This window comes from Delphinapterus leucas, chromosome 1, assembly GCF_059928025.1.
Source record: "Delphinapterus leucas isolate spDelLeu-1000000601 "Yukka" chromosome 1, BTC_Dleu_Yukka2, whole genome shotgun sequence".
NCBI lineage: Eukaryota > Metazoa > Chordata > Mammalia > Artiodactyla > Monodontidae > Delphinapterus > Delphinapterus leucas.
In genome coordinates this window covers 44,334,671-44,350,103 of record NC_143129.1, presented here as the reverse complement: position 1 = coordinate 44,350,103, position 15,433 = coordinate 44,334,671, and the positions used below count along the sequence as shown (strand labels likewise).

The 15,433-nt window shown below is 48.2% G+C and overlaps 1 protein-coding gene across 1 annotated transcript in view; it reads left to right on the top strand.

Annotated features, from left to right (window-relative positions):
- The first annotated feature begins 396 nt into the window (after positions 1–396).
- The window catches only part of LAMB3 (laminin subunit beta 3), a 41,045-nt gene continuing 26,008 nt past the window's right edge, over positions 397–15,433 (top strand). The window contains exons 1-5 of the mRNA XM_030762248.2: positions 397–540; positions 2,521–2,585; positions 3,395–3,549; positions 14,716–14,830; positions 15,355–15,428. Of these exons, the coding sequence (XP_030618108.1) occupies positions 2,558–2,585; positions 3,395–3,549; positions 14,716–14,830; positions 15,355–15,428 (372 nt within the window). The 5' untranslated portion in view covers positions 397–540; positions 2,521–2,557. The remainder of the gene's footprint in view (positions 541–2,520; positions 2,586–3,394; positions 3,550–14,715; positions 14,831–15,354; positions 15,429–15,433) is intronic.

The following is a 15,433-nucleotide window of genomic DNA, read 5'->3' as shown; positions in this document are numbered from 1 at the left end:
TTTGCATCTTCTTCCCTTCCAGCTCAGTGACCGGTCTGGGGCTATAACACCTTATACAGAAGCCCTGATCGTTGTGTCCTCTGCTTGGTCTTCTGTCCAGGGTGATCCAGGACACCAGAGGAGGCTGACCTCTACGGGCCTTGGGAAAGTGCCAAGCGCAGTGCCTGTCACAAATGCCAGTGTCCTTCCCCCACCCCCCACCCCTCCACCAGGAATCCTGGTCTCCAAAGATCACTAACATTCCCCACACAAGGCACCCACAGGCAGGCGGGGTGCTGCCGAGCTTGCTGTGAGGCCTCTGGGACCGACCCACCTGCCCAGTCCTGTCTGGGGGTGAGGGTGAGGGTGCAGTGACTACAGATGGGCGTGCCAGCTGCCAGATTCCTGAGTCCCGCCCTGCACTGGGTGACGCCCAGCCAGGACGTCTCCAGAGGTGAGGCCGTTGTTTAAAACCTAGGAGCCAGGAGAGGGGACTCCCATATTCAAGGCGCGCTCTCAGAGAGGCGATCTGGAGAAAGAACTGCGGCAGCACGGAGCGGGGTACGTTACCTGCCTTCACCTGCCTGGTGGGGGCCGGATGCGGGACAAGGGTTGTGTATCTGGGTGTCTGGGGCCTGGTTGCAGGGCCTGATTCATTCCTCTTCCTGGGAACTCAGCTGAGCCAGCTAAGATCCAAAGGCTAGGTTTAATGTGTGCCACTGTTTGGATTTCTTTTTCACAACTGATAAGCATCTCAGTGACTTAGAAGAAAGCAGGTTCAGAGCTGGGGCTGAACACAAAGAGACAAGGAGAGGGTGGGCTGGCCCCGCTAGAGCTCTTCTAAGGACTGCCCAGAATGCCTAGTTCCGGGTGTGGGTGTGGTTCCAGCCCCTGGATGGGAGAGCAGAGATAGCGCTGGAGGAGGCCAGAAGATGGGCCTCCCTCTTAGGCCCCAATTGGCTGTGTGACCTCAGGCCACCTGTCTCTTCCCTGGGCCCCTGACTCCTCTGGTAGGGGATTGGAAGGAAAGATTTTGAAGCGTTAGGATGTAGGATTTAAAGATGTAGGAGTGTCCCTGGTCCCCCCTTGCCCCTGACTTTCCAACCCCCCATCCTTCCATCCCAGCCAGAGGAGTTTTGGGGCATCATTGGAGCAGAGTGAGCATCTGATCCAAGGTAGAGGTGGGCACTGCATGAACAGGGTGGGGCATTTGCCTCTAGGACCCTTTGAGTATCCACCCCTAGCCTCCTTCAGAATCCTTGCTCTGTGGCCTCCCAACCCCCATGTCTCCTGTACAGCCCCAGCCCATCACTGGAGACATTTTGGGTTGCTTCCAGTTCAGATGAAATCCTCACTCCCTTTTTTTTTTGATTTTCTTTTTTAAAGTTTTTATTAGAGTATAGTTGCTTTATAATGTTGTGTTAGTTTCTACTGTAGAGCAAAGTGAATCAGCTATCCGTATACATATATCACCTCATTTTTGGATTTCCTTCCCATTTAGGTCACCACAGAGCACTGAGTAGAGTTCCCTGTGCTATTAGTTATCTATTTTATACATAGTCTCAATAGTGTATATATGTGTATATATGTCAATCCCAATCTCCCAGTTCATCCCACCGCACCCCTTTCCCCTTGGTATCCATACGTTTGTTCTCTACGTCTGTGTCTCTATTTCTGCTTTGTAAATAAATCGTCTATACCAGTTTTTTCAGATTGCACATATATGCGTTAATATGTGATATTTGTTTTTCTCTTTCTGACTTACTTCACTCTGTATGACAGTCTCTAGGTCCATCCACGTCTCTACAAATGACCCAATTTTGTTCCTTTTTATGGCTGAGTAATATTCCATTGTGTATATGTACTACATCTTCTTTATCTATTCCTCTGCTTACTCAATTTTAAAGACTGCTAGGCCTGCCTCAATTTTAAAGACTGCTAGGCCTGCCTCAATTTTAAAGACTGCTAGGCCTGCCTTTCCATCATTTCCATCATGCTCAGCCCAGAGATGGGGCCACTACAGCCTCACTCTCGGGGTGGCTCTGTGTGGTACCGAAGACCATGCCAATAGCAGGAGAGGGGTCAGCTCCAGGTCCTCAGCCTCTTTGACCCACTCATCGTTGTGCCTGTAGGTGGACCAGGCCCTGAGAAAGGACACTCCTCTTTCCTGGGGAGGCATCAAGGCCCCGGACTTCTCCTGCAAAGGGTCCAGCTCTTTCCTGCTCCCCACGTTGTCCTTCTGACCATGTGGGGTAGGGCAGTGTCGATCCTCCTCCCCTCTATTTCAGAGGGGGAAGCTGGAGTCAGGGAGGGGGTGACGTTATCCCAGGGCACCCTGGGAGTCACATGCCAGCTGGGACGGGGGCCAGGTCTCTGGCATTTTCCAAGTTTTTGGCTACAGATGCACCTGCTGCTCAGAAGCGTCCTAGGTCAAGACCCTAGGTAAAGGCTTCTGAGAAAACATGGGTCCAGAAACAGAAAAGGGCTGGTGCACCCTAGGGGTTTGCATCGTTTCACCCAGGCCGCTTTGTTCTGTCCCAGGTGAGGTCCTGGGTGGGGATCATCCCATTGGCTGAAGATGAGGCCGATCCTTCTCCTGTATTTTGGTAAGTATCCCTTCCCATCCTTCCAGGCGCTTTCATATACCAAGAGGGGACAGCCGTGGGTAGGAGGACGGTCTACCAAAGTGTGAGCATCACCAGTCACCCTGGGGCCTTTGGGTTTGGGACACTTGTCTACCGGGATGTCCATGAGGTTTTTCTGTCCTGGGGGGCCTTTGAAGAAGATGATTTGAGAGGCTCCCAAATGTCTTCTTCCTACCTGAGGGTGGTTTGTGGCTCCCCCAGTGCCCTGCATGGTTTATTTCCCATCCTGTCACTCTCAAGCTGGTCCCAGAGCCATCATGGTTTGAGTTCTTGATGTTCAGTGAATTGCAGCTGGGTACTCCCAAAGCATGGCAGGGTCACCTTTACAGATAAAGGAGCAGACAGAATGCAGGTATCTCCCAGTGTCCCACAGACAGCCAGCAGCCAGCGCTACTCCGGGCTGTTGACAGAGGCCACGCTGCAGGTGAGGGGAGTTGTGGGCCATATCCTGGTGGCTGAGCGTGTGACTGCAGCTCTGTTCTAGAAAGCCACATGTGGATGCTACATTTCAGGATCATCCGGGCTTTTTAGTTGTCAGTGTTTCTCCTCCTTTCTTTTTAGATTGGGGGCTACAGACTATAAAATCAGCTTTTTTTAGCAAACAGCATCAGGATTGCGATTATTCCCACAACCAGCAGGTGGGAGCATGAAGAAGGTGGAGAAGAGGGTCTATTCTTGCCGATCGACGTCGGCTTCCCAGAGGCACACTGGGGTGGCCGGCTAGACCCTCTTCTCTCTAGGCTGCACCCCTGTACCCCCTGTGATTTCAGTCTTGCCCAGCATCCTGTGTGCCCAGCAAGCCTGCTCCCGTGGGGCCTGCTATCCACCCGTTGGGGACCTGCTCATTGGGAGGACCCGGTTTCTCCGAGCTTCATCTACCTGTGGCCTGGCCAAGCCTGAGACCTACTGCACCCAGTATGGAGAGGTAGGCTCTTCCTCCATGGCCTCCGGGGGCTGGAAGAAGGCGAGCTGGGGTGGGGGTGGGGAAGCCTGCCATCTGTTCACTGAATACCTAGAGTGGACTTGATATCAGCTTAGATCCACGTGGTGCAAGAAAAGCGTTAAGACCGGATCTCTGCCTCTAAGGAATTTTCACCTTTGTTGGGCAAGAGAAAAGGTACTCAGAACTAGCGGAATAGCTCCTTTCTCTCTTTTGCTTGATAAAGCTGGAGTTTTTCTCAGCCCTTGGGCCTGGGCAGGACAGTTTTCCAAGTCTCGGGAATAAGCAATCAGATAGATGGGGATCCTTTATGTGCATGTAGTGTAAGGTGCCATCTTTGGTGGACAGCGTCAAGGCTGGTGGAGCACAGATACTGGGATGTGTGCAAGGCTTGTGTTCTTGCTGAAGGGGGAACCGAGCTGTGCCATGGCCCCTCCCTTGCTGCCATCTCTTTGGCTAGTGTTGGGGAAAGGGTGTGGCTGGAGCTACCAAATGATTATAGGCTGGAGTTTATCCTTCTATGTCTTGCAGTCATCACGTATGACTTACCTCTCAGCCTCTGCATGTTTCGTCCACATGTTTCACCACTCCGGGAGAAGTGGGAGATGATTTTTTTGTAGAATTTTTTTTAATTAAAAATTTTTTTTGAAGTATAGTTGACTTACAATGTTGTATTAGTTTCAGGTGTATAGCAAAGTGATTGAGTTATATTCTTTTTTAGATTCTTTTCCATTATAGGTTATTATAAGACATTGAACATAGTTCCCTGTGTTATACAGTAGGTCCTTGTTGGTTATCTGTTTTATATATAGCAGTGTGTATCTGTTAATCCCAACCTCCTAATTTATCCCTCCCCACCCTGCGCTGGGGAAATATTCAAATTAAAGGGCACAGGTCAGTGAGACAAACAAGGAAGTGACTTGAGGTTAGCAAGGAGGTTCAGGGGCTCAGCTGATAGGAAACGAGCTGAGCAAATCCAGGCACTGGAACTCTTTGACCTACGTCAATTATCATCGCCCGTTTAGGCAACTGATTTTTTTCAAAGATCCATTGTGATTCTTCTACTTTGCCTCTGGACCTTTCTGGTAGGAACTTTGGTTTTCTTTTCTTTTCCCTTCAACAAGGTTGGGGTCTTTCCTTGCTCCTTGTGTTTACCAAGGTGGAAATCACTCAGTGTTTTCTTGTTTCCCAGCTGCCTGTCTCATTTGGCCATTTTTCTGCCCTCAAAACACAGGTTTGGACAAAGGGAAGAGTGAGGGAGTGGTTTTCCCTTGAGCCTCTGCATCTCTTGGGGTAAAAAGACAGAGAGAGAAAGGGAGTGAGGGAGATTAATGGCCGTGAAGGAGGCTTGGGTTGTCTGTGGTTTCCTCCTTCTGGGTCCTTGTCCTCAGGACCATGGAGATGGTATCTGATCCCATCTCTGGCCTCACTGTCCTTCCAGTCCCCAGTGTTGTTTTGGCCACTTTTTAATCATAGGTGGTACTATATAGTGGCTTTGGAGGTGCTGAGCAGAGATGGCTGTGGTTTCTGCATCTCACCCACTTGGATGTGGGAAAGCCCATTTGACAGTGTTGGGTAAGATGGCCAGCATCAGGCGAGTCCTCCCTGTGAGCCCAGATTACTCCACAAGCATCAGGAGACCTGGCAGTATTGAATTTCCAGGCAACAGAATGGTTTTAGTTGCTGCCTTCCCACACATCCTCCAATCTTGTGCCACTGAGCCATGTCTAAAATTTTCAGGGAGTCCTCTGCTGATTCCCTTCCTTGGGCTGATCTGTCTTCTGGGATGGGAAACAAGGAGAGATCATACACATCCCCTGTGTTGGGATGTTCCTCGGCCACAGCCCTGTCTGGACAGCCTCCTTCCCTCTAGGCTGGGCTTTTGGCTTCATCCTGAACTGCCCTCTGCCTCTCTCAAATGCCCCAGGGAGCCAACTGCTTCCCTTGCTCTTAAGCAGCCCCTTGAGAGAAAAACTGGGTGCTTGCAAAAGAGAAGTCTAGACTTTTGAAACCATGGGGATGGATAAATCTCAGCTATTTTGGTGCTGTGAAAGTTGAGAAGCATTGGTTCTTTTTTTCCTTTTTCTATGAGGGGGAATAAATCCATGTAACCTCTTGGAAGAGTGGAGGATAGGGCATCTTGAGTGCAGTGTGTAGCCCCAGGTCTGCCACTAACTTGTGGTGCGATCTTGGGCAAAATATTACCCCTCTCTATGTCTTGCTTTCCTCTTCCATGAATGAGTGTTAGAGAAATGGTCTTTAGGGTCGCTCTTTGCTCCAATTTTCTTTGGGAATGAGCTGCCTGCTGAGACCCAACTTCTCTCCCCCACCTGTCTCCTCTCTGCCTTTTCTGATTTCTCTTTCCTTCTCCCTTTCCTACCTAACCACCTAGAGGCCACTGGTTGCCAGCAGTGAAGACACACACTAAAGGCACAGATACCCCTCTGTACAGGTGTACCCTGAACCCTCACTTGGTTGAGGGGCAGCTGTGTGATGAAAATTAGGAATCCAGGTTTAACTCTGATGAGTTCCAATTTCAGTTTTTAAGTTTATTTTATTATTAAATGATGTTATAGTAACTATAACTTATTAAGCACATATTATATGTCTCAGGCGCTATACTAAGAGTTTTATATAAATTATCTCAATTAATTTTCTCAGTACTCCATGAGGTGGCTCTTATTGTCCCTGTGAGCTATTGGGAAAGTTTGGGTGTGTGCTGGCACCCCCAAACTTCTGATGGAAACACATAGGTATTGAGTTTTCTCAGTAGTTAGAGATGGGGGTGCAGTGGCCAGCCCCAGCTGGAAGGGAAGGTGGCATGGTGCAGAGCTGCATTCCTAGGGCCTGCCCCTTCAATCCCCCTGCATCCCTGTCTACCAGCTCCCACCTCCACATACATACCTCCCTTAAGTCATAGCCTCTGGTTACTGCCTCTGTTCTATTTTCATGCAGGGGTGACATGGTGAGCCCTGAGCCCAGTAAAAGTCACCCAGCACCTGCTGCCTGCCTGCCTACTGGTATGGCATGAATGTGGTATGGCATGAATGTAAGTGCATTAGGGATTTACGACTCTTGGACATTTTAGCATTGCTCACTGACCCCTGCCAACCCCAAAGAAACTCAGGAGCAGTGGGGACTCCTTCCTGTTCCAAAATTGTCTCTCCCAGCTCCTGATCTCAGAGTGTGGCTCCTTTCTCGTGGGTCAATCTTAGCCTGTTAGTATGTCACCTCTTCTGCCTAATTTTGTCTCACTGGCTCAATCCTATTGGCCTTGAGGGCCGGCTTCTATGGGTTTTGGGTCCATATTGCAGCCTTGACAATGGACATACGACTCAGCCAGCTTTGCCTTGTGCGCCAACCCCAACCCAGCTTTGCCCTTCTGGGCCTACCTGCCTTGACTACCCGTTAACTGTCCAGGCTTGAACCCAGGCTGGACTTTATCAAAATGGCCCGAGGCTGCAGTCCCACCCTGTCCCCTGGCTCTCTCTCTTCCAGCTCCTAGGTAACCTCTGAGTAAACTCACTGCAGCGTTTTTCCCTAAAACCCAAGGCATGAATGAAAATGACTGTGATGTCTCCCTACCCTCATTCTCGTCTGTGCTTCCTCTGAGCCTTAGTTCTTCATTTGAAAAATAGGAATAATGACAGCACCTACTTCAAACAGTTGTTGTGAGGACTGTATAAAGGAAGAAGCCAAGTGACCACTGGGCTGGTGTCTGGAAGATGCTAAATGTCCCATCCCCTTCTCCCCACCTCCCGGGGACCTGTGTCCGCATGCAGGGGCCTCCGCATTTGTGAATCATGCTCCTGAGCTCTTCTTCCTGGATCAGGACACACACTCGCATACTTATGGATTTTTTCTTTTTGTTTTTTGTGGTACGTGGGCCTCTCACTGCTGTGGCCTCTCCTGTTGCGGAGCACAGCTCCGGACACGCAGGCTCAGCGGCCGTGGCTCACGGGCCCAGCCGCTCCGCGACATGTGGGATCTTCCCAGACCGGGGCACGAACCTGCGTCCCCTGCATCGGCAGGCGGACTCTCAACCACTGCGCCACTAGGGCAGCACTCGCATACTTATTGAAATCAAACTGCCCTTGGGCCAGCCCACTTTCTGCTTCCAAGGTGACCGCTGCCCATCTGATTTGCAGTGGGCTGCTGGGAAATCTGGAAGTGGTTGTGGTTAATGAAGTCACCTGACTCGGGGTAAAGACTCTCTAGGTCTGGTCCTGGCTCTGACACTTAGAATAGGAACCTGACCTCAAGAAGGTCATGGTTTCTGTTTAGACCACCATTTCCCCATTCATGAAATGAAGGAGTTGGGTTAGTCAGCCTTTGTTTGTTCAGCTCTAACATCTCTGCCAACTTCTGGCTGGGCTGTATGTGACCCTGAGGGTTGACCATTGTCTCTGTCAGGTGGGTGCTGGCAGAGGCTGAGCCATGACCTTCAGTCATCGCTGGGCTGGTGCACGCTCCCTGGGAACCAGTGGGTTTCACCAGGAAGTTTTCCAGCCCTGATTTCTGCTCCTGACAATGTCTTCTCCAATGTTGTGTCTGTTCCCTTAAATGCTTTATTTATCTCCCACTCCCTCCCTTTCTGGGGAAAAACTTAATTACCCAGCTGCCTTCATAACAGTCTTACACAGTGCATTCCTCAGGTTAATTAGCTGTGTAAACCAAACAGCTGTCATTTTTATCTCTTGGAAACAAGCTAAGGAGCAGTAGCCAGTTGATGTCCCCTCCTCTACACACACACACGCACACACACACACACACACACAGACATGCACAGAAGCACACTCACACCCACAGGCACACACCCCGACAACCACTGCCTTTCTGTGTTTGAAAGTCATCTGTTTTCTTGACGTTTAGCATGGCTAATGTGTAGGCAGAGGATGTGACGATGTGAGGATGTGTTTATATCCATCCTGAGGTCATTGTCCTCCGCTCACAGAGGACTTTGAGCCTGTCTCTGACCAGAATATCTGCCCTCCTATTTCCCAGAAGTTCTTAGCATGTATGAAACTTTCAAAGCTCCTACCATTGGGGATTTATTCTTTTGGATGAAGCATCGTTGAGCTCTTTGTTTAAAATGCAGACACCCTTGGGGAAGGCATCTTGTTAATCTATCATCATTTATATTTCAGGAAGGGTTTGCTTATCAGAAAATTAGCTGTGGCTTTTGCAAAGGGCCCTAAGAGAATAAGACCCAGAATGAGTAAGTTTTCAGGGGATAGAAGAAAAGGGACACTTAGAGAAAGAGTTGGATCAGAGGGAAGCAAAACTTGGGCTGTGAAATGTGAGATTTTTGGGTCCTGGTTGTTATGGGTTGGGGATTGTGGCTTGTGGGGTTAAAAGAGGGAAGAGAGCGGAAAAGTGAGATGGAAACCTGGACACAAATGTGAGTGGCCTCACGACTTTGCTGGCCTGGCTTCTCATCCCGTTGCTCCTTGGGTCAATTTCCTAGAAGCTCTCTGGGTAGTGTCTTGCAGACCTACCTTGCTTCTTTGCTCTCAGGGGCTATAGGAATCATTGTCACTGGTAGAGCTTTCAGAGGTCCAGGAATGCAAACCATCTCTCTGCAATCAGGTCTAGGGGGATAATTCTGTTTCTGTAGAAGTCTGGGCTGAGGTTGAGGCTGCCCTTACTAGGGGAGAAGAGGGGGAACATCCTGAAAACCAACTCTAGTCCCTGCAATTTCCCATGGTTGCCACGTGACCTCTGTGTCCCTTGAAGCAGAATACGATGAGAAGGTTTGGAGGCAGAGAGCCTGGGAGAGGAATCCCTCCTTCTTCTCTTCCTAGCCCTGTGGATTTGGACACATTTCTCAGCTTCTCTAAGACTTGCTTTCCTCTGTCAAATGAGGATACCCACCATTTAATATAATATACCTACCTCAGAGATTTTAGAAGCATAAAATGAGATAATGTATGTATAGTGCTCAGGACAGAGCCTGGTGCAGTGTAATTTTGGGGTGTGTGGTATTCATCATCTCTGTCATCAGCTTTAGAATTGAGCTATCTAAATTTAGTTTAGATGGAGATAAGGGCTCTGCTGAGTTAAGGCTTTGGTCAAGATGTTACTTCATGACAGTGCCTCCTAGCACCGGGGACCTCCTCCCACCTGGCACCACAACAGGTCTCGATTTTTAAAATTCCCTGGCAATATCCACTGACATAGAAATGGTAAGGCTTGTGGATCATAGTGGGGTCTAATGGAGGCCTCGCTGACCAAGGTCTGAGGGTCCCCTTTTCACCTGCCCACTTTGCTGGGAAGAGTGTTTCTAGTACAGTGTTTGGCCAATGTCTTATTTTTCTCTTGCTTCTTTTGCATTCTTGTTTGGAGTGTGTTTAACCTCTGAGCAGATAAGCTGGATTGAGGGAGAATTGTAATAGCATGTTAAAGCAAGAAGGAACTTCGTTATCTCATCCCACCCCTGCATTTTACCAATGAGGAAGGTGAAGTGGAGGGAATGCCTTTCTTGTAGGCAGCTGCATTTTTTTTTTTTTTTTTTTTGGTGCTGGCTTTCTTTTGGCCCTGGCTGGCAGCCATGACCCTGACTACAGCTCCTTAGATAGACACAGGCAGTCTCTGACTTGCTTGTGGGAGGGAGTTGGACCACGTATAACCAGAGCCTGTTTCCCTATTTTCCCCCAGAATTAGCTCCATGTTCTGCAAAAGCACAGAGCTTTGATTTGCACTGCTTTCCTTTTTCCACCCTCTCCATTGTGATTCAGGCTCCCACTGGCTCTTGCTCTCTCCTTTGCCCCCGCCATAGCTCTCTGGGAGGGTTTGTCTTCCGGCCAGACTGCTGAGCTTCTAGAAAGCTCCAGGATAAGGGAAAAGGCCCAGTCTTTCCAGACTGAGGGGAACAGGAGCCAAACTGGCTGGAAGCCTGACAGGCTGAATTGATAACAATGCTGTGTCTCTGAAGTAGCTCAGCCAGGGGGATGCTGGCCAAGTGACCCCAGAGAGAGAGGCAGCTGCAGCTGGGAGAGACAGAGGAATGTAACACATATGAAAGGAGGAGCCTCATGTTGAGAACCACACACACACACACACACACACACACACACACACTCTTATACACATACTACCTATAGATATAAAAGAATAAAAAGGAAGGGAAACTGAGGCCCAGAGAAGAGAGGGAAGAAATAGGCAGTTTGCCTTCATGTGGGCTTCTCCCATAAGCCACCCTATTTCAGGCCTCTATCCCTCTAGCTGGTTGACAAGCAGAGCTACTTAAAATACCTGTCCCAAGGCTTATGGCTTAGCCTGTTTCTGAGGATTGAGATAATCCCTCCTTTAGCTATGTTACTGTGATAAGCGGCACGTAGATGTTAAGCTCATGAGGCCATCTGATCCCTCCATCATTGTCTGAGCACGTGGAAGGCAGGTGGAGAAGGCGTGCGATACCCCAGACTGGCTGTGAAGACAAGGTGGAGGCAGGGTAAAAAGCCCATGCTGAGTACCCTGGGCCGTTTTAGTTTGTTTTGCAATAATGCCTGAATATAAAAGATAACATATATCCAAGGCATCAAAGTTTAAAATTATTAAAAAAGAACAAAGAAAAAAAGTTACCCATAATGCCATTTCCCAGAGATATTAGGTTAAAACTGTTTGCAGTTGCCATTTTTGTTGGTCAAGATGGCTGAATATCAGCCATTTCATTTGGTTCAACCTAATATATTGGTGTATTTCCTTCCACATATTTTCTATTCCTTCAAGAATATATATTTGTGATCATGACATGTATACAAGCTTATGCCCAACTTTTTTTCAGAGAACATGATATTTTTTTTCGTAAAACATTATAATGTAAACATTTCCCCCATGCAATGAAAATCTTTCTCTCAACAGTCTTTTTAATGGTACGTAATATTGCATCATTTGGGAATATCAACGGCATTTCCCCAGTCCCAGGTTGAGCTGTTCTAGCTCCTGTGTCCCATGGCCCAAGGGAAGAAACTGGGCCTTGTTTCTGGCATTCTCTTGGCCAGGGAACAGGCTGGGATCAGTTCCCAACAGAGCAGGGGGGTCTCTGGTGACAGGTCGCCGGAAGGCAGCTGGCCCTTGTCTCTCTGCAGGACGTGCTGAGTGCAGATGGAGGATGGGCAGTGGAAAAGTTTGCCTCTGAGAGGCTGGCCAGAATGGGGAGAAGGGCATGCTTGCTGCCAGGGACCAAAATAGGATTCTGGAGGAGACTCAGATTCCAGCAAGAGGTGTCTTTTGCCCAGACAGGATTATTTTAAGTGCTCAGGTATTTATTTTAGCCACTGACACATCTGCAGTCTCCGAGTTAACTGAACTAGGTTAGCCTGACAAGCCAGCTTTCTTCCCAAAGTGCTTTCTCTGTCTGAGGCTCTGCCATGGTCAGCCTCAGGGTCAGACCAAGGCCTTTGAGTGAGACAGAGATTGTCACCCTTTACCGTGTTTCCCACAATGTCTGTGCACCCAGGTGGTTTCCTAGTGGAAATGAGAGGATGACAGAGAAGGAGAGAGGGAGAGAGAAAGACAAGAGTAAGGAAGGGGTGGGGATGGGAGGGGAGGAGGAGAAGAAGAGAAAGATGTAAGGAGGGATCCTGTCTGGTGCTGGCGCTGGCTATCAATCAACAGGAAAGTCACATAGCCTCTTGGAGCCTCAGCTTTCTCGCATGTGAAATGGGAATAATATTACCACGTAGGGTGGTTGTGGAGCTTAAATAGGTTATTGCGCTGAAACTCCTGATACAGTACCTGGCACATGGTAAGTGCTCCAATCACTTAATAGATGTTTGTCACCTCCTCACTCCCTCGCCCCTCCTTTTAAACTCCCAGAAAGGGAGAGTCTAGTAATAATGTAAATGGAAATGGCAGCTTTTACTGAGCATTTACTATTCATTCATGTTTGTCACCTCCTCACTCCCTCGCCCCTCCTTTTAAACTCCCAGAAAGGGAGAGTCTAGTAATAATGTAAATGGAAATGGCAGCTTTTACTGAGCATTTACTATTCATTCATGTTTGTCACCTCCTCACTCCCTCGCCCCTCCTTTTAAACTCCCAGAAAGGGAGAGTCTAGTAATAATGTAAATGGAAATGGCAGCTTTTACTGAGCATTTACTATTCATTCATGTTTGTCACCTCCTCACTCCCTCGCCCCTCCTTTTAAACTCCCAGAAAGGGAGAGTCTAGTAATAATGTAAATGGAAATGCTAGCTTTTACTGAGCATTTACTATTCATTCATGTTTGTCACCTCCTCACTCCCTCGCCCCTCCTTTTAAACTCCCAGAAAGGGAGAGTCTAGTAATAATGTAAATGGAAATGGCAGCTTTTACTGAGCATTTACTATTCATTCAAAAAGTATGTATAGAGGGCCTACTAAGTGCTGGGCACTTTGCTAAGCACTGGGATCAGCATAAAGGAAAGTAAGTTCTGCCCTCATGGAGTCTACATTCTAACAGGGGGAGGCAGACAGTAAACAAACACCGTGAGCAAATAAATTGACAATAGAAGAACAATACGTCAATTGGGGATAGTACTATGGAGAAAAATGTAGCAGGGCAAGGGATGGGCAGTGGGTGCTGCTTTATATAAGGCATATGTGCCAGCCATTATAAGAACATTGAACATCCCCCCAATATTGTTTTTTTATATTTCATAATCATTTTAAATTCTTTTTCACATTATTTTCCATTATAGTTTATTACAAGAGATTGACTATAGTTCCCTGTGCTGTACAGCAGGACCTTGTTGTTTACCTAGTTTTTATAGAGTAGTTTGTATCTGCTAATCCCAAACTCCTAATTTATCCCTTCCCCTCCGGTAACCATAAATTTGTTTTCTATGTCTGAGTCTGTTTCTGTTTCGTAAGTAAGTTCATTTGTATCATACCAAAAATTATTGTTTAATAAAGCACTTTGGGACATGATGGGGACACCTCCAAGTACCAGGAAGGGTGACAATCCTCTTGTTTTGCAGATTGGAGGTGGGAGCTGGAAAGTGGGGTGGGAAGCAGAGGCTCACAGAGCCAGGACTCCTGACTCCCCTCCTGCATCCTCCACTGTTCCAGGGTTTGTCAACAGCGCAGGGGGAAGAGTGGTGTCGGGTGAGGAGTTTCTATAACTCAAGGCACAGACTCAGCCTCTTAACTCAATCCCTCTGGGACTGAGCTGTCAGCTTCACCAGTTCGGCCGACACCACTCATTCTGAACATCGGCTTCCTTAGCTTAGTGCCTTCCCTGGACAGGGCAGAGGTTCAGGGGCTAGAAGGCCTCAGAGAAGGCTGCCTGAGCTTTCCCATGGTTCTGGTGGGTGGAGGCTTAGGGGAACGCAGAGGCAGGAGGTGTGGGGAGGTACACTGGTCCTTACCCAAAGGAACTCACAGGTCAGGGAGGTTCTCGTCCAAGCCTTGCTTTTACATGTGGGTCAATTGGGAGCCCTCTGAACAGTATTCTTTCTCCTGGGCACAAGGTTTGGGACCATGGTTACTCAGGGAAAATAGGTTTGATGTGTGTTGCATGAGGGACCTGGGGTAAGGTCATGGTGTCTCTGTGAAGTGTGCACGCGTGCGCACACATTTGCGCACATATGTACAAACTGAAAGAACAAGGGCCATGTTCTCTGGCTGTATTCTTCTTCTTGGTCATCTCTGCCCTGCTCTGGAGCCCATGGGGTTCGGTTTTTTCCCTTGTTCTTTTTTCCTGTCCCCTCTTCCTAATCCTTAGAAACTTGACTTTCCCCAGGCTGCCAGAATTAAGTGAGATGAGCTATAAAACTCTCTAGCCTACACATAGCACATAGCAGATGTTAAATTAATGTGAGCTTCTCTTTCTTTCTTCTTTTTGCTCTTAGCACCCTTTTCAAATTTCTCTTTGGGGCAATGTCACATACGAAAATTATTTTTTCTTTACCACCTCATACCACTTTCCCAATCACAACCTCTATTTACTGTTTACTTAGCTATGTGTTTGGGGGGACCCAAAGGACTTAAATGAAAAGATGAACAGTGGCCTTGTTTTGAGAGGTTGATCCTTCCAAGTGTATTAATGAAATCAATGGATCCCCAAGGGTAGCGTTTCCATGGAGAGAATGTTCTGGGCTCTCAGGATACAAGGGGGGAATTCTCACTGGCCCTACCTCTTAGTCTCTGGCATCTCTTTGTCCCACAGTGGCAGATGAAATGCTGCAAGTGTGACTCCAGGTTGCCTCACAATTACAACAGTCACCGAGTGGAGAATGTGGTCTCGTCCTCGGGCCCCATGCGCTGGTGGCAGTCACAGAATGGTAAGGACCTGCCACAGCCTCCAGGGGCCCAAACATGTGGAGGCTCCCACAGGATGGGGAGGGTGCCTGGGAGCCCTTTGGGGTTCCCAGGGCTTTCTTATGGTAGTGGGACGTGGGTGGTTGACAAGCAGAACCTTCTCTCTTTGTATTTGAGGTCTTTCAGACGCTGTAGGTAGAAGAATTTACTGGAGGTTAATGAAAGGGTCAGAAGAGAGAGAGATGCCTTAATTTCATTCTACTTAGTCACAGTGGGCTTGCTGATGGAACTGAGCTTTGGGAACAGATTTGTGTTGAACAGAGGAGTTGAAACTCTTTAAGGTTTTAAGGGCATCAAGTGATGGTGGGAAGGAAGTTTGGCCAAGAAGAGATAGGATCTTGAATAGGTGATAGTAAGTAGAAACATACTGGTACCACTCCTCTCTGAGAGGGAAATTGGAAAATCAAGGTTAGAGAGCTTCTGATTTCCTAGAGCCTGGGAAGGTAGAAATCCTCTGCTCTAAAGTTTCTACGTTTTGTCTTTCCAGATGTGAGCCCTGTCTCTCTGCAGCTGGACCTAGACAGGAAATTCCAGCTTCAAGACATCATGATGGATTTTAAGGTGTG